This window comes from Rhipicephalus sanguineus, chromosome 7, assembly GCF_013339695.2.
Source record: "Rhipicephalus sanguineus isolate Rsan-2018 chromosome 7, BIME_Rsan_1.4, whole genome shotgun sequence".
In the NCBI taxonomy this organism is placed as follows: domain Eukaryota; kingdom Metazoa; phylum Arthropoda; class Arachnida; order Ixodida; family Ixodidae; genus Rhipicephalus; species Rhipicephalus sanguineus.
The window spans coordinates 51,596,832-51,620,771 of NC_051182.1; the positions used below are offsets into that span (position 1 = coordinate 51,596,832).

A 23,940-nucleotide genomic window follows, 5' to 3' on the forward strand; every position below is an offset into this window, starting at 1 on the left:
TTCTGATCATCGCTGAAGGGTCACAGAAGCGTTAAATTGCGATGCAAAAAGCATTCGCATTCACCCTCGCGGGAACACTGCTCACCAGAGCCCGCCTAAGCCTCCGAGCCGTCGCCACAGGCGACGATGTCGGCGCTTTGCGCAGCGCCTATATTATTTTGTTCCTCACAGCGGCCCTCTGGCGACCATCCCCACAAATTTAATATGTGACATATTCATTTCTGACTGCGATGTTTTGCTTCGCTAGAAAATTTTGTTCCACAATAATTCGTCGCTCTTCACAACACTTATCCTACGGGGGCTGTACTCGTTGTGGAAGTGCCAGGCAAACGAACCACACACCGTGGGAAGAAACATTTGGTTTCTTCAATTTACATTGGTTCACAATATACGGATAATGGGAGATCCCGTAATATTTTATGAGCCAGCAGAGCCCATCACATGCCCTACTCCTCCATTTATATTATCCAAGTATGGCTATATTTTAACACGCAATAAAGGGGCGTGTCAAATTTATATGTACCACTGGAGCAAGGAAGAAAGGATGTTTCAGAGAAGCGTTTTAACTGTCAAAAAACCTTATCCACGGATCTGCTATGACAAACACCAATATCCAGTGGAGCTGCGGGATGGCTGGTAAAGTGGTAGAAAACCACATTATGTCTCGGTTAGGTACAGGGATTCCGATCTTTGTGTGACGTCATCGTGTTCCAAGTGGACAGTATGCTTTCCAAGTGACATGACATTTAGAACAGTCATTGTAAATACATCTTTGTACATTTCGTCAAACGCGTCGTGATTACTACTGCAATCGTGTCAACGGGGTGTTCTTATAGCCAAGCAACCCCGGCAGTCAGTCCTGTGTACATTATCCTTTGCCTGATAGAAATTGTAGCCTTCATCGTTATTGGTCAAGTAAATCTGTTGGATGTTCGGTTTTCAAACAAGCGCAGCATTCCGACTGCACCATCGTTCGGCTCCCGATGTTCAAAGCATTGGCGAGCTGCATTGGGTCATTCAGTTCCTCAATGATTCAGCTTCAGTTTCATCATCCTGTTTATTAGTTTATTGGTGCGACACAACCAAATAGCACTATGTCCATAACGCCAACATATGGTGCTTGGACGAGCTTGCGCTTGGCCATACAGCTTCTTCGTTTTTAGTGGGCCTGAGGTCAACAGTGGGGCTTGCCCAATTTCTATGGCACATACTCGCTACGCGAAGTTGCGCACGGCCGAATGAAAAACCTAGCGAGGTTCTCACAGCCCCGCCGTAAAATAGACGTCTATTTAGATGTATCAGTGGGGATCACTCTGCGCTTTCTGGAGCCTACGCAGTCGGATGAACACTTTTTCCTTTGGTGCCGCCATAATAGAGTAGGTGTGGATCTCCAGGTCACGCTGCAAGAAAACAGAAAAATACGTATTCCTATAAAGAACATTTCCAAGAACCACATATTCAAAGACGACTGCCACGCGACGTTCCTCAGGGCGATTAGTTTTCAGTTCTATGGTATAGATCACTTGAAAAGTATTAGCTAAGGATTATAAACAAGTACTAAATGCGAAGCATTTCTTAGCGAACCCCAGGCATTTTAACGCGGTAGGGTTAAAGAGCTCGTTTCGCAGAAATTGCGGTGTCGGCGTCGCTGATTGTGAGCGAAACATCATCATCTTGTCTGTGACAGAAAAATTAGGAAAAATAAAATAGGTAATAAAAATGCTATGTCCGAGTGAGAATCGAACCCAGGCCGTCTGCGTGGCAAGCAGATCATCTACCATATAGCCACACCTCTTTTATTTTCTTCATTGCGTATAGTTTGCAATCTCATGTCACAAACATATTGTAACGGTCATGCGAAAGACCGGGAAGAGGAAAAGAAGAGGAGAACGAAGGGTTATTGCAAGGCCGCAGCGCGCTACCACCATCATCCATCTCCTGTAAATAAAACCCCCTTATCACAACTCGCTGTAACAGTTGTGGTGGAAGGTGCTGGGTACTAGACACCCGAAAACGGAGGTTGAACCGCAAGTTCTTCGACGGAGCCGTCGCCTTGCTGGACTTCCACCGAACCCATCTGAGCTGGACATGTTCCACAACACCGACGGACCACAGCCCCCCTCAACTTCTACGCCGACCAGTTCTGCTCCACAGATACGAGATGCCCGTCCCTTCGCCGGAAGGCCGGATGAAGACGTCGAGGCTTGGCTCATCCATTACAAACGGGTGAGTGCCGCCAACAAGTGGGATGTCGCTTCCCAGCTTCCGAACGTCGTGTTCTTCCTAACAGACACTGCGTTAGTATGGTATGAGAATCACGAGGAAAAGTTAACGACGTGGGACAGATTTGTTTCTGAAATCAAAGAGCGTTTCGGTGACTCCACGACGAAAAAGAAGAGAGCAGAACAGACGCTCATGCAACGCGCACAAGTGCCAGGCGAAACCTGCACGACTTACATTGAGGAAGTCATAAAACTGTGTAGGACGGTGGACTCTGGAATGACTGAAGAAGACAAAGTTGGACACATTCTAAAAGGAATCGCCGAGGACGTTTACAGTTTCCTCATCGCGAAAGACACCCTGACTTCCGTCGCCGATGTCATTCGGCACTGTCGCACTTTCGAACAACTCAAGACGAGGCGCATCACGCCGAAGTTTGGCAGGCTAGCCAATGTGACGACAGTTGCAAGCATAGAGAGCAACCAGCCGCTCGATCTCGCATCAACGATCCGGCAAATAGTCCGTGAGGAACTCAACCTGTACGCGCAAGTGGCACAACCAAGCAGTCATCACTCCCACCTGCCACTAGAGTTCGAGCCACACGTTGCGTCCTTCTCCTCGCATCAAGCGGCGAAGGGCATTGAGGAGTACGATCTCACGCCTCGACAACAGCCACGTCTCTACGACAGAGGTCCTTCCTATCACGCTCGAGCACAATGAGAACCGAGTTTTTATACTCGAGATCCTGTGCCTGACTACGTCCCGCTGACACAAGGACAGCACCGACCCTATTACCATAATGCGGCTTACGACCGATATAGCGGATTCCAGCGAGCTGCAGAGACCCGTTACCCGCATGATAACGAACTCGCTCGTCGTCCGCAGCGGCCTAGGATTCGTTTCGACGAACACAGCATGAGCCGCGACCCTCCCGTGTGCTACAACTGCGGTTCCACAGGACACATAGCTCGGTATTGTCGTCAACGCCGCCCATCACGAAGGACACCACCCATGTTCTCGCCACCAGGAACCGGTACATCATATGACCTGCGGACGACCGACTTGTTTCCGAGGGACCGTTTTTCGCACGAGACCAGACGCAGCGATTCCCCAGCCTCTGAGCGGAGTTTGACACCACCATCTAACCGACCTCGTCGCTCGCCGTCCCCTCGGCGTCGTACGTCTCCTCCGCCGCCGGGAAACTAGCTTCCGCGGCCGATGGAGGTGAGGTCGCCGGACGGTCTTTGCAAGATATACCTCTGCCTGTTGTGATGTTAAAAAACAAAGTGAATGTGTTGATTGACGGAATACCGACGATGGCTTTAGTTGATACTGGGGCGACTGTGTCTGTGATGAGCCTCGCCTTCAAAAATCGGCTAGGCCACAAAGTTATGTTTTCTTGGACTGACGCCATTACCTTTCGTGGAGTAGGTGGCGAGTGGCTTCGTCCCCTCGGTGTTTGTGCTGTGAGTGTTTTGTTGGCTGGAAAAGTGTTTGCGTCGGAATTCCTGGTTCTTCCTCGTTGTTCGCACGATGTGATTCTTGGTATCGATTTTCTTGAGCAATGCGGCGCTTCCGTCGACTGTGGTAGTGGCGAAATATCGTTAAACCAGTTATTCATACCGGCACTTTCTGAATAAAGTTCACGTGGCGAAGACAGGAACACACTCAGTGTGATCGATGAAGTGATAGCACCATCTTGGTGTCTGACACCCGTTCGTGTCTCTTCAAGTGCCGCTGATGCAGCTTGTGTTGACCTTGTAGTTAGGCCTCTCAGCATAAACTGTGCTAAAAAGAATATACTTGTGCCCTGTTCTGTCGTGTGCATGGCGAAAGGAGTCGCAACATTGTGGGCGCTGAACTGTTCCGCCACGCCGGTTGTGCTTCCTCGCGGTATGAAGATCGCTTTCTTCGATGAAGCTTCATGCAGCTCAGTAGCAGCACTAACTCCGGACCCCGCCACAGCTTCCTCTCCTTGCGATAATCGTCATCACGATTTAATGCTCGGTATGATCAGTAAGGCTCTCTGTACAACGGAACGGCAAGCGCTGGTACAGGTCCTTTCCCGGCATGTTGCTGCATTCGACTTTCAACATGGAGATGCGCCACTTCAGCTACCGTCATCCCGCACTCGCCACAGAATAGACACCGGCTCAGCACACCCCATCCGCCAGAAGCCCTACCGAGTGTCATCCTCCGAGCGCAAAGTTATTGCCGAACAAGTAAAGGACATGATGAACAAAGGTGTCGTTCAAGAGTCGTCCAGCCCGTGGGCAGCCCCGGTAATCCTTGTCTGGAAAAAAGATGGTTCCTGGAGATTCTGCGTGGATTACAGGCGTCTAAACGCAGTGACAAAGAAGGATGTTTATCCCCTACCACGAATTGACGACGTCATTGATTGCTTGCACGCCGCTTCTTATTTTTCAACACTTGATCTGCGATCGGGTTATTGGCAAATACCCATGGAACCTGAGGACAAGGAGAAGACTGCATTCGTGACTCCAGATGGCCTGTTCGAATTTAATGTTATGCCTTTTGGCCTTTGCAATGCTCCTGCCACTTTTGAAAGATTTATGGACACAGTACTGCGCGGTCTAAAGTGGGAGATATGCATGTGTTACCTTGACGACGTTGTAATCTTTGGCCGCACGTTTGAAGAACATAACAACCGTCTCAGCCTTGTCCTCGACTGCATCGAAAAAGCCGGGCTGGTTCTGAATTCCAAGAAATGCCGGTTTGGCGAACGTCAAACACTGGTTCTAGGACACTTAGTGGACAAGGATGGCGTCAGACCCGATCCTCGTAAGATTGAAGCAGTGAGCTCCTTCAAACCACCGCAGTCTGCACGAGAACTTCGTTCATTCATCGGCCTATGTTCGTATTTTCGTCGTTTTGTTCCCCGGTTTGCCGAGATCGTGTACCCGCTCACAAGTATCCTGCGACAGGACGCAGCCTTCAGCTGGACACCAGACTGTGACGCCTCATTCTCCCAACTTAAGTTTATACTAACGTCAGCACCCCTCTTGCGTCACTTCGATCCATCTTTCCCGCCTGAGGTTCACACTGACGCTAGTGGTATCGGAATAGGAGCAGTGCTTGTACAACGTCACAGTGGTGCAGAGCATGTCGTCGCATACGCCAGCCGTTGCCTGAGGAAATCTGAACGCAATTATACGGTTACGGAACAGGAATGCCTGGCAGCTGTTTTCGCCGTCCAGAAGTTCCGCTGTTATCTTTACGGGCGACCATTCAAGATAATTACCGACCATCATTCCTTATGCTGGCTGATCGGTTTGCGTGATCCGTCTGGTCGCCTCGCACGTTGGGCGTTGCGCCTTCAGGAATGCGACTTTACGGTGTCATACAAGAGTGGCCGTCATCACGCTGACGCAGACTGCCTCTCTCGGATTCCTCTTGCGACTACCGACTGCGATGCTGATAATTTTGACGACTGTCTCGCTGCAGTTACTAGCACGTTTCCCGACGCGGCCGACTTTCAGCGAGAACAACGCAACGATCTCACCCTGGATCCGCTTTTTGTCGCCGCCCGTACTTCCCACGGCAGCGGTCGCTTTACTGTTCGGGACAAGTTGGTCTACAAGACTAACTACTCTAGGCCTGGAGCCCGTTTTCTGCTAGTTGTCCCCGAGAGCCTCCGCTCCGATGTTCTACGTGCCATGCATGACGATGCCACATCCGGCCATTTCGGCTTCGTGCGAACGCTGCACCGCACGCGGGAACGCTTTTATTGGCCGAAGATGTACGAAACAACCAAGCGCTATGTCGCTAGTTGCGAAACGTGCCAACGTCACAAGCGACCGGCCACCGCAGCACCAGGCCCCCTTCAGCCATTGGCACCACCCAGTACGCCTTTCGAACAAGTAGGAATTGACCTTTTGGGTCAATTTCCTTTATCTAACAATAGGAACCGCTGGATAATCGTCTGCGTGGACCATCTTACACGGTATGCGGAAACAGCAGCCATACCCTCTTCCACCGCTGCTTCCGTGGCGGTCTTCTTGCTGCACTCCGTGGTCCTTCGCCATGGCCCACCGCGTGTCATTATCAGCGACCGTGGCCGCCAGTTCACTGCTGATGCTGTTGAAGAATTACTTCGTATGTGCACTACACAGTTCCGTCATTCAACACCGTACCATCCGCAGACAAATGGTCTCGTTGAACGGACAAACAGAACGCTGACCAACATGCTCGCCATGTGCGTTTCCGCCAATCACAAAAACTGGGATGACGTGCTCCCTTTTATCACTTACGCGTACAACACGGCGAAACACGAAACAACGGACTTTAGTCCATTTTATCTCCTGTACGCCAGGTTACCGCGAAGCCCTCTGGACACTTTCTTACCCTTCATTCTGCACAATTACGATTCTGTATCGCAGACCTTGTGCCTCGCGGAAGAAGCGCGTCGAATAGCTCGTCTTCGGACTCTGGCCTCGCAACGTCGTTCGAAGGAGCGGTACGACGACCGTCACGAACAAGTATCGTTCGAAAAAGGCGATTTGGTGTTGCTTTGGACACCGCAACGCAAGCGTGGATTATGTCAAAAGCTTTTGTCACAATATTCGGGCCCATTTGTAGTCGTGGACCGTCTCAGCCAACTCACTTACGTAATAGCTCGTCTCCTGAGCAATGGTCGACGATCAAGCGGAACGCAGCTCACTCATATCGCTCGCCTGAAACGGTTCTACCCTCCTTGACTATCCTGACTCGCCCTACGGGCTTCGTCTGCTTGCGGGGGAATGTAACGGTTCTGCGAAAGACAGGGAAGAGGAAAAGAAGAGGAGAACGAAGGGTTATTGCAAGGCCGCAGCGCGCTACCACCATCATCCATCTCCTGTAAATAAAACCCCCTTATCACAACTCGCTGTAACAATATATATTCAACACACAAAATACAAACAACGCATATAGCCACACCTGCTTGGAACTGCACTGAAAGCAACTTTGATGCTTCACAAACATACGCGTCCTGTGTACAAGTGTCACAGTACGAGATGCAATATCGCAGGATTATTGCATGGTGCAAGCGTACATTGCCATCGAGCGTCACAACATGTCAATATCGTAACGACTGGGTGGTTTAAAGCCAGCCACCCATTACAAAAGGCACACACATTACTGCGTGTATTCCCTTAAGACCACGTAGTGGGTGCATCGCAACTTCGAAAAATGTTCTCGCGCATAATTGCTCCTGGTTTAAAGCCCGCTACCCATTACATAAGGCAAACACCTTAGTGCGCTTTCTGTTACACACACGTAGTGGTCGAAGTATGCACTAGAGGCATGATATCGCTATAGCGTTCAACTCTTAAAGGCGAAGCGTAAGCGTTCCCTAATTTTTTGAGCACTTCTATCTATCTATCTATCTATCTATCTATCTATCTATCTATCTATCTATCTATCTATCTATCTATCTATCTATCTATCTATCTATCTATCTATCTATCTATCTATCTATCTATCTATCTATCTATCTATCTATCTATCTATCTATCTATCTATCTATCTAGCCGCCTACGTCTGGGTGCTCTCGTGACCGCCTCCTCAGCTTGGTGTAGACAAAAATTGGCATGGCACGGTAAGAGGGTTTGACGAATATGACTGCCTTGTCATGACGTGAATAGCGCAAAAATCTTGTCGCGTACAGCGTCCAACCCTTTCCTCCAGGCACGTGTGGCACACACCCGTATACCGCAGGCTACGGTATAAGCGCGTATGAGCCACAGGTGATTGATAGTTTATTATATCTTCCTAGGAACCTCGAAAACACATTCGTAATTTAAATGCGAGAGTCTAAAGAAAAACGTACATCGGCAGCGCTGAGCCGACGAGTGCAAATAACAAAAATCAGTATACTAGCAGAAATCAAACCCAAGCATTCTGTCTGGTAGTCAGGTATTCTAGCATGCAGCCATGCCACGTCTTGAAACTGCTTTGCAAAACGACCCTATGCAGGTGTATCTCAGTGCAGCATCAATTGTGCTTGTAGTGCTGGCTATCTAAGAATAATGCAATAAAGATTGCATATGTTTTCAAATGATACAGGCGTCGTGCCGGATTAGCGGCTATTTTGGGCCCAGCGTTGGCTCCGCCTAATAAACATTGCACTCGTATTCCTATGATTCAGGGAGCTATATTCACGCGTCGCTCTAACCCGGAGGAATATGCTGACGAAAGCTACCTATGATATCATCCCATGTGTATCGTCCTGTATATCATAATCACACGTAGATCGCATGTATATCATATCATCACATCATCGCATCGTAAAGTGCACTTCGTTTCCATAATATTGACGTCTGTGCTAGAAAGTGAATTCTGACGTTATGTTAATCCATAAGTTAACCTTTCAACGCCAGTGTAGTCGATGTGCCTGGTAAAGCCACGATGTGCGCATAACTACAACGCTTACAAAAACATGTCGATCCACCTCGTAACGCTTCGCTGAAAGCAATAAAATGCAGCATAGACTCGCTGACTGCAGCATATAATTGCTTAAACTCGCTGATTGCTTCGCATGAAACCGATTCCCACAAGGCGTGGGATCTGCCAATTCTTTCCGACTCGCATTATTTTACAGATGTACAAAACAATTAAAGCGGGCAAATTCATAAAATTGCGAAAATCATAAAATTAGCAGAAACGCGCTATTCGGATAAGGCACGCTGTAACGCTAACTCCGGTCTAACATTGAACGTGTAGAGTTCCTTAAAGTGTATAGTTCTTTTATGGGTTCGTTTACTCTGGCCCATAGAAGATATTGCTGACTAGCAGGGATTGCCTTTGACGACCCCGATGGTCAGGAACTTAGAAGTCTTTAGGTAACCATGCAGGAAAAAAAAGGAAGCGGCTAACTGTTTTCATCTGGAAGAATATATTTACTGGTATGCAATATGAACGACACTGTTTAGAATGCAACGTAGTTATGTAACAGCAAAGAACTTGAACGAGGAAAAAAAACGGACTTTTTTATTGCATTTGCAAACAAGGCATTATTCACAGCAGAAACCTTTATCTCTTTATAATAATAAAATCATCGCGGCCCACCGCAAGCGTGCATTAACCACGTACCTTCTGGTTGTCGTCCAGAGCAATGGAATAGTGTCGGAGAACGTGCGCAGTCGCTGAGGCCAGCTCGGCAAGCGCTAGCCGCTGACCAAGGCATATGCGCGGCCCTAGGCCGAAAGCCTGGTAGGCAATTGGGTTAATGGAGTGCCTGTTCTCCGGACTGAATCTGCAGTAAAGAAATGTTTAAATAGTTGATGATAGGCGGAGTTGATTGTGGCTTGATTTCGAGACAACATACCTTGCTTCAGAATCGAAATCAACAAAACTGGCAACGATATGTACGTGTTCTTATTGAGTGCCAGCACCGCGCATATAATCACGACTGAAATACGCTCATACTTTTGCAGATTGTTTTTGCCTAAAGTGTATCTTGAGACTTTCAGCACCAAGCACTGAATTTGATGGAGCGGTTACCTTCGCCGCATTGAAAATGTGAAAATTTTTTCATAATGTGTTAAAATCAACGTTCACAAAATCCATATTTGTCGCGTGTTTGAAGTTGCAGTCGGCTAGATAAAAAAATTTCACCATCTCCCACTAAAGGGAAACGTGGGGATGCGAAGCAGCGCATGGGTTGACTTAAAGTTCCGTTCATCACGTGTACCTTGCCCGATGTTAACGCGTCCTTGCAAGTGGAGCACACCATGAATTCTCTAGTTGCTGTTGCTGTTACGCGTCCCGAACTCTTGTTGGAGCGCGCCACTCGGGTTCATTGCGCGTCTGCAGAATTTTGTTCCCCGCTGAGAAAGTTTAAGGGGGAGAGGCCACAGCGTCTTACCCAGCCCCTTACACAGGCCCGAACGCACTAGCGCGTGCCAGCACACGTGGTTTTGTCTGCGTTACGCCAAGCTAGGACAGCATACGGCAGCCCGGGTCCCTAGAGTGCTCTGCACGTATCATCATCGAAGAACAAGACGACGAAGATTCTGCTCGGTGCGAGCGCGCGCTCGGCACCTATCATCAAGGTGGTCGAAGAACAAGACGAAGAAGACTTCTCGTTGGCGCGAGCGCGTGCTCGATATTGTCGCGACGTCAAGAGAGAGGTCGTAACGCACAGATCAAAAGAAGAACAGCAGGTCGGAGTTTTTAATGCCGCGCGCAGCGAGCTCTTCTTCTTCCTGCTTTCTATCTTCTGCACGCAGCATATGCCCATTCGTGTTGTCGTCGTCTTTCTTATTGCATGCACGTGGCATTTGCCTCCCTCCGAAAGAGGCATCGTCCCGATGCGCAACCTAGGCGCTCTACTTAGCAAAGCACACACATATGCAGTGGAACCCACACAATACACGAGAGTTAGCTGGATAAGTACGGTTTCATCCGCACGACGTGGACGACTTCGGGTGAATGTTTCCGTCTACTGGAGCTCCAACCATTGTCGGGAACGACCCCGTAGTTCACGTCGTTCAAGCGTCGGGTGACTCTGTGTGGCCCAAAGTATCGTCTCAGCAGTTTTTCACAAAGTCCGCGTCGACGTATTGGTATCCAGACCCATGCTTTGTCGCTTGGTGTGTAGCTGACGAATTTGTGTCGTAGGTCGTACCGTTTCGCATCTTGATGTCGTTGATTACTGTCACTAATCCCGTTAATGGGGACGGCAATCGCCGGGCGGATTCTAAGGGCTGGCGTCAAGGCCCTCCGAAAACGCACCACGAAAGCGCGGACAATTTAGAGTTGGTCCTTTGGTGCGCCAGCGAACGCCGGTTGTGGTCCAAAGACCGAGTCAGAGCAGAGAGTCGATAACACAAACGAAAACGAAATATATTCTCAGTTAAGGCAACACAAATAACACAAACACGTGCACACTCGGCTGGTACCAGTTACAACTTCACAATATAACTCAGATGGTGTTTACACAACGGGAGCTAAACAAACAGATCACACGCTACGAATGCAATCGCATGCATTACAACTATTCAATGACCGTTAAAGTCCTGAATATACAATGGCGTATCCAGTCCGCAATACTTGGACGGTAATCGAATGCTTCTCTTCAAGGAAACACTCACGCCAGCTCCAGCGTTGATCGTCGTAGCTCAACCGTCGTCGTGACTTGTCACGGCTCACACGGCGTCGTCATCCAATTCTTCCAGATCCATGATCGACTGACCGCACACCATCATGAACACGTCTTCTTTGTCTAACGGAGCCACACTTCGCATAACTTCACCATCACCGGGCCGACTGACTCGCTCACTCCTTCGCTGACTGTACTACTCACTCGTCGATTGCACGCTTTTATCCCTTCTCCCCCGGGTTCTAGAAGCGTCGGGATGTTTCTTCTGCGTGCAGTACAGCTAAGCCTGGGGAAAGGGCGAGAGCTTTCTCGTAGGTTCGAATCGCGGCGGCATCGCTCGCGGATGCGTCCCCCCTTCCTTCTAGAAACATCCAGGATTTGCCGGGCGTTTGATCGCGTCGTCTGCGCCTGGTCGATTGGGTGAGGAGGATGCGGCGCGCCGGCGTCTTTTGATGCTTGTTTTTTCGTCTTTTCGCGCTTCTTGGCGAGCGGTTCGCGCCGTTCTGTCTCGTAGCAGTTTGAAAGCGGCCTCACGCGCGCTTTATAAACCGCTAATTTGTGACAATTACAGATGCGCACGCGGGCAATCTGTCTGGCTTCCTCGGCGCGCTGAGTAAATTCTTCGGCGTCTGTATGAATGTCGTCACACTCGTGCGGCAGCATAGCGTCCAACGTTGTCGTGACTTCGCGACCATGGATCAAACTGAACGGTGTCATGCCAGTAGTTTCTTGTCGAGCGGTATTATAGGCGAAGGTCATGTAAGGCAATATCTGATCCCAGTTTTTATGTTCAGTGTCGACGTACATGCAGAACATGTCTGCGAGGGTCTTATTAGGGCGCTCCGTTAGTCCGATTGTTTGGGGATGGTATGCAGTTGTTCTACGGTGAGCCGTACCGCTGAGTCTGAGAACCGACTCCAAAAGCTCTGCGGTGAAGGCAGTTCCTCTGTCTGCGATCACAACTGTTGGGGCGCCGTGCCGAAGGACGACGTTTTCAATGAAGAACTGAGCCGCTTCTGCTGCTGTGCCCCGCTGCATAGCTTTAGTCTCCGCGTAGCGGGACAGGTAATCGGTGGCGACGATAATCCATCTGTTCCCCGCAGTAGAAGTTGGGAATGGGCCTAGGAAATCCATTCCAATTTGGGCGAATGGCTTTGCTGGTGCTTCGACTGGATGTAAGAGACCGGCTGGCTTGCCAGGGGGCGCCTTGCGTCTTTGGCAGTCGGCACAAGTCTGCACGTGATGTTTAATGGCAGCAGGTAGATTTGGCCAATAGTACTTGCTTCGCAGTCTGCACAATGTCCGGGTGTAGCCTAGGTGACCATAAGTGGCTTCATCATGGCACGCGTTCAGAATTTCTTTTCTAAGTGATTCAGGCACGACGAGCAAGTACGTGCTGCCGGTGGGAGAAAAGTTTTTCTTGTACAGAACATTGTTCCACAAGCAAAAAGACGGCAGTCCTCTGGCAAATACTCGCGGCGCGTCATTGCATCGTCCTTCTAAGAAATCAATGAGTGGTAATAGCTCTGGGTCGCCGCGCTGCTCTTGTGCAATGGTGGCCGTGTTGACGACTCCCAAGAATGCAGCGTCCATGCTTTCGTCATCAATAGCGGCAGGCTCGACAGGCGACCGCGAGAGACAATTGGCGTCAGTATGCCTCTTCCCGGATTTATAAATAATGGTAATGTCAAACTCTTGAAGCCTCTGACTCCAGCGCGCCAAACGGCCAGATGGGTCTTTCAGGTTAGTAAGCCAGCAAAGAGAATGGTGATCGCTGACAACCTTGAATGAGCGGCCGTACAAATATGGACGAAATTTAATTACCGCCCACACCACGGCGAGACACTCCTTCTCGGTTGTCGAGTAGTTCTCCTCCGTGCGAGAGAGAGAGAGTTCTCCTGGCGTACGCTGTTACTTTTTCAGAGCCGTCTTGCCACTGCACGAGTACGGCACCCAGACGCACATTGCTGGTGTCGGTGTGGAGTGCTGTAGGGGCTTCCTGGTCGAAGTGCGCAAGAACTGGTGGTGTTTGCAAGCGTTGACGTAGTTCGTTAAATGCCATTTGCTCCTTTTCGGCCCAAAGGAAGGGAACGTACACTCGTGTGAGTCGTGTCAGTGGCGCTGCAATAGGTGAAAAGTCCGCGATGAACCGGCGGTAAGAGGCGCACAGCCGTAGGAAGCGCCTCACTGCTTTTTTGTCTTGCGGTGCAGGAAACTTTGCCACAGCGTCTATTTTGTCCGGGTCAGGTCGAACACCCTCGTGACTGACGACATGGCCTAGGAAGCTGAGTTCACTGAAGCCAAAGCGGCATTTTTCCGGCTCTAACGTCAGGCCAGCCGAGCGTATAGCTTGGAGAACTGCGCATAGCCGGCTTAGGTGTTCCTCGAGCGTTGCTGAAAATACAATAACGTCGTCTAGATAGACCAAGCATGTCTGCCACTTCAGGCCTGACAGCACGGTGTCCATTGGACGCTGAAAAGTGGCTGGCGCTGAGCATAACCCGAATGGAAGCACCTTAAATTCGTAAAGACCACCGGGTGTCACAAAGGCAGTTTTTTCACGATCTCTCTCGTCAACCTCTATCTGCCAATAGCCGCTTCGCAGGTCCATGGATGAAAAGTAGCGCGCATGCCGCAGCCTACCAAGCGAATCGTCTATGCGTGGCAGCAGATAGACGTGTTTTCTTCGTGACTTGTTAACTTGCGGTAATCTATGCAGAAGCGCAAGGTGCAGTCTTTCTTTTTTACCAAAACCACGGGGGATGCCGAAGGACTTTTCGAAGGCTGTATGACGTCATCCTCGAGCATCTTCTCTACTTGTTTTTGAATCTCCTCGCGTTCTTTCGGAGCCACACGGCAGAGAATTTGTCGGATTGGTCGCGTGTTATCTTCAGTAATTATTACAGCGAAAGCTGTTATGAGATCATTTCACCGGCCGTTTTTGGCGCCGTAGTTGTCCGCCGCCGCCGCCGCCGGTGTCCGTAACCAGTATTGCTCGAAATAAGAAAAAAAACGAAATAAGAAAAAAATTCCAGGATGGAACGAGGTTCGAACCTGGGCCCTCTGCGTGGGAGCCCAGTATTCAACCTCTGAGCCATGCCGGTGCTTGAAACTGCTTTGCAAAAAGGTCCTATACAGGCTTCATGTCGGGAAGGAACCACATTAGCATATGTAATATATCGTGGTAGATGAGTAAAATAAGCACCAAGCGTCGCACAACGTGAATTCTGTAACCAGGCGTCACACAATTCGAATTGCGCAACGAGTATGTTGTTGAATGCTTCCAACCCATTACAAAGGGCTCTGTCATAATTCTTCATCGTCGTCAGGCACAGCATCAACAAAGGGCGCATAATGCCTTACATGCGTTTAGAAGGTACCAATGCTCTCCGTAGAATGACGAAAAATGGCACAGTGCCTGCTGCCCTACTTCTCAAAATTTACAACGATTTATAGCGTAGTGGGTTCCTCGCAAGTGCACTTGTATTGGTTGCCAAGGAAGCCCATAAGCGCATGATCCACTTCCTCGGGGTCTCAGTAAAATTGCAATGATTTATAGCGTAGTGGGTTCCTCGCAAGTGCACTTGTATTGGTTGCCAAGAAAGCCCATAAGAGCATGATCCATTTCCTCGGGGTCTCAATAAAGTTCTTCGCCCTGCCCCACCCGTCTCTTTCCCACGTCAACGTATGTTATACATCATGATGGGAGAGGGAAATAGCGACCGGGCGTCAACCAATGCAAATTACATAACTGGTGGGCCGTTTAAAGATTCCAACCCATTACAAAGGGCTGAACCATAATTCTTCATCGTCATCAGTCGTCGCGTCAACAAAGTGCACATAATGCCTTACAGACGTGTAGCTGGTGCCTCGCTTCTCCGCAGAATGACGAATAATGGCTTAGTAGGTGCTTCCCAACTTCACAAAAATTGTGATTTATGGCGTAATGGGTACCTTTCTAGTGTACTTGTATTATAGCCCCAAGAGAGCTTAACGGGCTCTAGAAACGCCGCTCTTCCAGCTTTCGCTGTGACTGTGCTGCGGTCTCGGCGCAGGCCTGGCGTTTTTTTCGATGTTTGGTCAATGGCGTTTGCTTGGCCTTTGACGTAGACGAAAAGCAATCTTGGAACTGGTGTATCAATTCCAAAAGGCGTTTCCTATCTGATGGCGACAGCGTAGAGGAGACGTCGACATATAAAGGAGTCGAGGCAGGGTCAGTCGCGTCGTCCGGTTGCAAAGCAAAACAATGCCTTGCTTGGTCTATGTCGTCGTAGTAAGCAATTGCGGTGCCCTTCTGGATGTGACGGCGCTCGTTGCTGAAGTTCGTGAGGAGCACTTCTGCCTGCCCATCAGTCAGTGCCAAGACGCCTCTCGCGATGGAAACGCCTTGCGTAAGCAACAGCGTAACTATTTGCTCTGCTATCACATCCTTATGACATTGCCTTTCACATGACACCGACACAAGGCAGCAGGATCTCGGCGGGAGCGTTACATCGTCGGCTACTCGCAAACGCCCGTGTGGTTCGTCAATGGTGGAGTCAACATATGGATGTGCTGAAGACGTCACCATACGTTCTGGGATGTTGATGACGGCGCCGTGATCTTGCCGAAAATCCATGCCCAAAATGAGCTCTCTGCAACACTCTGGCAGAATGACAAAAGATGCGACGAAGCTAGAATTACCGATGAGGAGCCGAGCGGTGCATTTACCCGTGGGAGTCATTAGGTGACCCCCAGCACTTCTTATGTGCGGCCCTCTCCACGGTGTCTTGACCTTACGAAGGCGGTTGGCGAGCTCTTGCCGCATAATCGAGAAGTCAGCGCCTGTGTCAACCAGTGCTGTCACGTGTTGTCCCTTTACGAGCATACTGACATCTGCCCGTACGACTTCGTCGGCATTAGCATTCGTCGTTGTCGTCGTCGTCATATCGTCTTTGTTCGGCGGTAGGGGGGACTTTTCGGCGTCTCGACGATTGGCAACCTTGCCCCCGGAGGTCGCAGCAATTAGTTTCCCCGGCTTGGGCTAGGGGAACGGCCTCTGGCGACGTCAGCGTAGCTCTGGTGGTTCGGGGAAGTCTGACGCACAGGTGACGGAGATTTCCAGCGACGACGTGGTGAAGTTACTTGGCTGGTCGGCAGGCGATCACCATCGTTGGCTCGATGGTCTTCAATGCCAAAAGATGCGGGGCGAGAAAAGTTGCCAAACCCAGCATCTCGATGATGGCAGTAGCGGAGAATGTGGCCTGGTTCCCCGCAGTGGAAGCAAAGGGGTCGACGATCGGCCGTTCGCCACAAGTCGGTTCTGCGAACTGGTGGTCGTCTCACAGAATCCCGTTGCCACCAAGGCAAGGCAGCGGACCGTGGCTGGAAGGGCCGTGGCTGGAAGGGCGCTGCCTCAGGTGTGGGCGAAGGCCGACGAATCACATCAGCATAACTCAATGGACGTGGCTCAGGACATGGTGCGGGTGATGTGAACGCTTGCCTCAACTCCTGGCGCACGATTTCGGCAACAGAAGCTACTGGTGGATCGGTGGAAGGACGCCAAGGGCACGAAGTTCCTCACGCAGTATTTCCCTGATCATCTGTCGTAGGGAACTTTCGCAAACGGCAGCGTTCTGAGCCGCAGCGCTTACTGGCGTGTGGCTGGGCAGGCGGTCGTAGTGGCGGCATCGTTGTTGCAGTGCCCGCTCGATGACAGTCGCCTTTTTTATGAATTCGTCTACTGTTGGTGGATTTCGTACGAGGCCCGCGAGAGAGAGAGAAATAAAACTTTTATTTGTGAAGGCCTCAAGGATTATCCTCGTCGGGTGGAGCCCTTAGTTCAGGGCCCCATTGGCTCGCGCCACACAACGTGCCCGCTGGATCAGCCGACGCTGCTCCTGCGGCTCTGAGCTGGTCAGCGCAGTCTCCCAAGAGGAGTGTGAGGGTGAAGGAATAGGGCGGCAGCCCCGGTGGTTGTGGACACTCCCAGGTGCAGTGATACACCGTGGCTTCGCTCCACAATAGGGACAGTATGAGGGATATTGTGTGGTGGAAGAGATGAAGGATGTAAAGGCAGGGGAATGAATTAGTCTGAAGCTGCCGCCAGGCAACAGCGTCTTCTCGGTTGAGTGATTTGTGTGGTGGTGGGAAGTACATGCGGCTTCGTCGGTAGTGTTGTAGCGTTTCAGTGTAGTTGAGTGGTGCTGTTGGTGCATCGTCTGGATTGGACAGCTCTTCCGATGGCGCCCGGTTTGTGAGCTCTCGAGCTACCGCATTAGCGCGAAAAGTGGTTCCTTTACTCCCCGCATCAGATGACGCACCTTCTTCGACTCAGGCATGTCAGGGTCAGCCCGGCGGAACAGACGGGCCATATCCTTTGCGAACATGGCTGCGGTTTTGTTAGGTTTTTTCACGCGGGCTTCAATCAGTTGCTGTGCGTGATTCCGTCGGTCTGAGCTCAGGAATGTTTCGAGCAGCTTCTGGCGGAAATTGTCCCAAGTTTGGAAAGTGGCCGCCCTGTTTTCGTACCATGTACGAGCGCTATCTCCAGCGCGAAATAGGCACGGCCAAGCTTTTCTGTTCGCTCCAGCGATTGAGCACAGCTACCCGTTCAAACTGTTCGAGCCAGTCCTCGACATCCTCATACGCTTCCCGCGGAAAACTTCGGGAACGCGAGGATGCTCAAGTGTCACCTGGGATGGAAAGAGATCCGCCGACGTTGTAGGTGCTGCCATGCTGATAAGAGGAGGGACAGCCGAGAACTTCGGGCTTAGGCCTAGTAGGCGCCGGCTGAATCGGTGCACTGGAGTCGTGACGAGAGGTTGAGTCTCCGGACTGGGCGTACGGGTCCGAATCAGGCTTTCCTGCATCAGATTGCAGGTCCAGCACCTCCACCAGTGTCACGACGTCAAGAGAGAGGTCGTAACGCACAGATCAAGAGAAGAACAGCAGGTCGGAGTTTTTAATACCGCGCGCAGCGAGCTCTTCTTCTTTCTTCCTTTCTATCTTCTGCACGCAGCATATGCCAATTTGTGTTGCCGTCGTCTTCCTTATTGCATGCACGTGGCAATATGTTACAGATGGCTATGGTAGGTTGTAGAAAGCGGACGGTCACCAATGGCACTACGGGACAAAGCCCAGCGCCAACGCTGCTCGCATCTAAAAAAACGCCAGGTCTGCGCCGAACGCTGCCCCATAGTAAAATCGAAAGCTGGAAGAGTGAGCGCCTTTCTAGGGGCCGTTCTAATTTCCCTCGGGCAAGTAAGAGAATTACACATGCAAGCTACCCACTACTTCTCAAATCATTATTTTTGTGAAGTAGGGATGTACCCACTATGCCATTCTTCGTCTTTCTGCGGATAAGCGAGACCACCCGCTACCCATCTGTAAGGCCTTATGTGCATTTTGTTGTGCCGTATGTGGCTTATGACAATGAAAGATTATGGCTGAACAATTTGTAGTTGATGGGGAACCTATATTGCGCACTGGTTGCGAAATTAGGACTGTGTGACGCCTCGTAGTTATTTATTCTTCTACCCCGCTGTATTACATAAGTTAACGTGACTCCTTGCTCGACCTGGCGCTGTATAGGGTCTTTACAGCGAAAGCTGTAATGGGATCACAACCACAACCGTTCTTGGCCCGTAGTTTGCCGTCGCAGCCAGTGTTTGTAACCGCTATCGCGTAAAAAAATGAAATAGGAAAAATATCCAGGATGGAACCTGGTTCGAACTTGCGCCCTCTGCGTGTCAATCCAGTATTCTACCACAGAGCCATGCCGTGTGCTTGAAATTACTTTGAAAAATACCTTATACAGGCAACCTTATACATCGGATAGCATCCACATCAACCTATGTGATATGGCGTGGTAGAAGTGTAAAACAACAACCAGGCGCCCCCAAAACGCGAATTCTGTAAGCAGGCGTCACACTGCGAATGTCAACCGGCTGGGTCATTGAATGCTTCCAACCCATTACAAAGGGCTCAGCCATAATTTCGTGGTCACAAGGCACAGCATCAACGAAGTTCACTTATTGCATTACAGGTGTGTAGTGGGTACCACAGTTCTCTGTAGATTGACGAAAAATGGCATAGTAGGTGTTTACGTACTCCGCAAAAGCTATGATTTTTAGCGTAGGGGGTACCTGACAATCGTGCTTGTATTGTTGCCAAGGAAGCCCATGAGGGCCCCCATGATCCTTTTCCTCAGGGCTTCATAAAGTTCTTTCCCTCTCTGTCTTTCTACGTTAACGTATCTAACATAGCATGGTACAAGACTAAAATAACGGCCGGGCATCACACGATGCGAATTTAGTACCTAGTGGGTCGTTTAAAACTTTCAACCCATTACAAAGGCGTGCAGCCATAAATCTTGATCGTCATCAGCCGCCGCACCAACACAGTGCGCATCATGCAGAAGACACATGTTGCGGGTATCGTGCCTCTCCTCAGAAGAGTGATGCCCAGCGTGGAAGTTAGTTCCGCAAGTGTCCTTCTCCGCATCTCTTCCTTGCGATAGCCCCAAAGCCTCCTGGGAGGGTTGAAGTCGTCCACTATTACCCGAGAGGACTGGGAGGCGGCCCTGCTCGGCTGCCAGGACCTTCCGGCCCAAAAACCATGCCCCGCGTGTCGGGACAGCGGTCAACGACCAATGGGGTCCCTGACTAGGGACTCCACCTGGTATTGTAAGGGAGCTCACCCCTAGGGGCTGGCTTCCCGAACAACCTCTCTGTATAAACAGCTTAATAAAAGTTTATTGCTACTATTACTACTCCGCAGAATGATGAATAATGGCGTAGTGGGTGTTTCTAAACTTGACAAAAATAATTATTCATGGCGTAGTGGGTACCTTGCAAGTGTACTTGTACTAGTAGCCCCAAGGGAGTTTACAACGGGCTCTAGAAATGCTGCTCTTTCAGCTTTCTCTGTGGACCTGTGCTGCGCTTTCTGCGGAGGCCTGGCGTTCTTGCATAGGAATTTCAAGCGCCAGCGTGGCTCTATGATGGAATACTCGACTGCCGCTCAGAGGGCCCGGTTCAAATCTCATCCGGTCCTGGGCATTTTTTTTTCTCATTTCATTTTTGTTATTTAACGCGATAGCGCTTACGGACAACTGGCGGCACCGTTGTTTGGATCTCGTAACAGCTTTCGCTGTAAAATGTAGAGCGAGAGAAATTTGCATGCTCCTCTATATTGGAAGCGCCATAAATTTTGGGACAGTTTTTGGAAAAGGTTTTGCATTTTACTTGGCATAAAGAATAAGAGATTACAGATGAGCAAATATTTCATAGGGTCATTTGAACAGATGTTTTTGCGGAAGAATCGGCCGCATAATAGAACGTTCTGAGAACCTTTATCTTTCATTTATAGTTAACAACCGTCCTACATTCCCTAGCAATGACTATGCAATAGTTACCTGTCAAGAAATACGAGACATGAGCCCACGCCACACACCTCACGCCCTGCTTCTGTAGTGGCAAGCTGGGGACTGCACTGACGAATCAGAGTCACATCTAATTATATTGCCACAAGGCTTCTGAAGTTCTGTGTGCCTTTAATAATGAATCGCAGAGTACCTGGCTCTTGGATAGTGCGTCCGTCCGGGCTGGCTCTCGAGCAGTGCAGAGGCGCGCCGTCCTCTTTTGGGCTAGAACACTTGCATTCGACCCTTTGCATGCAGGTTGCATTAACCCCACTTCCAGAAAAAATGTATCATGGCCCGATCCTGTAACAAGGCGCGTGAAAGAAAAGAAAATACGAAAACGCCGATCAAGTAGAATTACGAAGTGAAAATACGAAATGAAGAATGTCACGATGCCAACGTCAATGAACAATAAAATGAGTTTCACAATATGAATGAATTGAACGAAAAAAATTGCCGAAGCTTGCACTAAGCCGCACAAGGCTTGAAGCAGCGAAACCGGACGATTCTGAAGACTAATCTTGTTGTTGTTGTTGCAGTGGCTGGGCAGATGATGAATCTGCCGAGCCACTGCAGGCACTGCTGGGCACTCCTGCTTTTAAAAGCACTAGTGTTTTGGGCAGGGGCGGGACAAAGAACAAAAGGGAATTTTAGACGTTTTTACATAAAGAAACGGGTAATGACTGTGTAAGTGACACGTTAGAGTATCTATCTGACAAAGATATTATCTCCTGACGCGGTTATGCTAGCTAAGTTTTTTCGATTATTTTTTGTTTTAGGTGAAGCATGGTTGCTCACGCATGCGCAAAGCGGTTGCCGGTGGGTTTAAATAAGCCTTTCAAGCTCGGTTTTCTGTTCACCTGTAAGTGCCAGCCTGTCCCGTCGACTTCTTTTGGCTGTGTCCTGTGTTTTCTCGTGGTTTTTATCATTTGTGTCCACTAGACCGTTTCTAACTTTCTATCTAGTGTCTCCTGCTCACTACACATGCGCACAGCCTCAAACGCCACCTACGAGTGATTGACACGAGCGACTTCGGGAAGAAGCCCAGCTCGCTGTTTGGCTCTGCGCAAATGATGTAATCGCTTGCGTCGTGGTGCGTTGCCGATGTGGGCGTGGTCCGAACAACGGGCTACGCCTGCACATCTGCGCGGCGGATAAGGGTGGCGAGACCGAGTGAGAAACCGAAACGAGCCGCTATGGTTCTTTTATCTCCTTTAACTTCTTTATCACGCCACATATTAGCAAATGTCTTGCGGCAGCATGTGCACATTATACAGTGCGCAGTTATCTCTTCATCGCAAAATTTTAGACTGCGCGTATCTTTACTTACCCTTTTAGGTTCATTGTAGTCTATGTGCGAATAATCTCTGATATTTAGTCATCCGTCCTTGAACATGCCGCACATGTGCTCACCTTTCTGGGTCAACTTTTCTGGCTCATTCCAGTATCTTGATCATGGTGCAGCTGGTCAGGCACCATGACGGAGGTTCCTTTCTTGATGACGTATTTTCCGTAACGATAGTCTTCGTCCGCGCACCGCGTCGTAAATCTGTGACAACGATTGATTTATTGGTAAAAACGTAAATATGCAACGGGGAGGCATATTCACACGACATTCGGTACTGTCTACGCGGTGACATGTTCTGTGCCACACCCTGGCCGGTTGAAAGCTCTCTGCTATCTGCCAGTTATGATCTCCTGTAGCACAGCATCGCCAGTTTACCTCTTAGCTCACTGCGTAGTTTATTCTGTTTTTGTTTGCTTTATTTCAATACGCGCGGTGCATTAAAAAGCCGTGGAGCTTGACGAAGAAACTCTTTCCCCATTTCAATGGTTCATATCGCTTCGGTCTGTTGAGCGAGTACTCTGGCCAGTAACGACAACTTCACTGTCCTTTAAGGCTAAGTTTGTTCGATATACAGGTACGCGCATGAATAAGCTTCAGCTTCGTGAAGTGGGAACATGACACATTAGGCTCGCTGAATACCAAAATGTTTGAACTTATTTCGAACTAACACATTCGAAAAGTACATCATTTTAGCCACATAGTGCCCAACATCTATCGAAGCCCTACTCGCTACAAGTTCGTTGTACACAGGTCTGAAGCAAATTTTGACACTTTTAATTTTGTCATTGATAGTTTCATGTTCTACTCATCAATTTTATTTATTAACAAGTTTTTAAAAGGCATATTTTAGTGGACTATAGTGGTAACACATAATGACAGGGACATGTTGGAGAGCGTATTGAAAGTTCTCACGTGATTGTTGGCGGGTACATACGCATGGTCTCCGATATGACTTGGTTCGAGTAAGGAAGCGTAGTGAGAGTGAGCAGAGATAGGTGGTCTCCCTGCTGAAGAAACATCAAAAAGGAGCAAACGGCACATCAGTCAGCATGTCAGCAGATACGGCGACAAAGATTGTGACAATCTGCCTTTTTCATTTTCATGTGTTGCCCTCTGGGCCTTTGCTGGCTTTGGTTGGGGGGGGGGGGGCGGAGTTTGGCATTGTGATCCGGAATAACCGGGATCGCCGAAAGAAAGCCTCCGAGATTTCTCCAGGCGTCCGGAAAGCGTACTGCACACTTCGCGCATTTTCCGCTATGAGGAAAAGACGCGAAATGTTTGTGATTGGTGACTTGGTGCAGATCCTATTCAATGACGTAAGTTTACTGAGCCGTTAATATAAAAAGTATAGGCGCTAATAGATAAACCACAGATTAAGAAAGAAGTTAAACAGCCAAATGATAGTAACTCCTGATATACGCTGTTATATGCGTAGTCCATATTGAGCTAGAAGTGTACATGCGCCTGAGAAATCAGGAAAAAAACCACAGCCGAAAACGAAAGCAAGACGACGTGGAAATCAGAAGGCTCCGAGTTGTTTGTGTTCCCGTCTCGGCGCTCTTACCTTTCCCTATCGGGTGTGATGATTTCATAAAGTTAACTCTAGCGCCATGTTTCAACTTTATACTCACAGATCAAGCTGCGTATTAAGACACTGCTTCCAGTGAAATATACACTGGCTAATGCTGACTGTCATCCGCTGATACTTCACCGACAGCATCTGGATCACTCATAGGTTGTGCAGGGCGAATTGGTTTCCCAAATATCCTTTTTAGCATGTCTCCTACAAGTTTATTCTAACGCCTGTGACCTTACTTTAATAACCCCACGTAACAAGCGCCCGTGTTCTGATGCGTTTTCCCTTCC

At 49.5% G+C, this 23,940-nt stretch overlaps 2 protein-coding genes across 2 annotated transcripts in view; both read right to left on the reverse strand.

Annotated features, from left to right (window-relative positions):
• Positions 1-23,940, reverse strand: part of LOC119399439 (cytochrome P450 6a8) — a 462,184-nt gene that overhangs the window by 335,019 nt on the left and 103,225 nt on the right. The window lies entirely within an intron of this gene.
• LOC125759287 (cytochrome P450 3A19-like) overlaps positions 668-23,940 on the reverse strand; it is a 40,112-nt gene continuing 16,839 nt past the window's right edge. Inside the window, exons 2-3 of the mRNA XM_049417698.1 lie at positions 9,313-9,475; positions 668-1,400 (exon numbers count right to left, since the gene is read on the reverse strand). Coding sequence (XP_049273655.1) covers positions 1,299-1,400; positions 9,313-9,475 — 265 coding nt within the window. The 3' untranslated portion in view covers positions 668-1,298. The remainder of the gene's footprint in view (positions 1,401-9,312; positions 9,476-23,940) is intronic.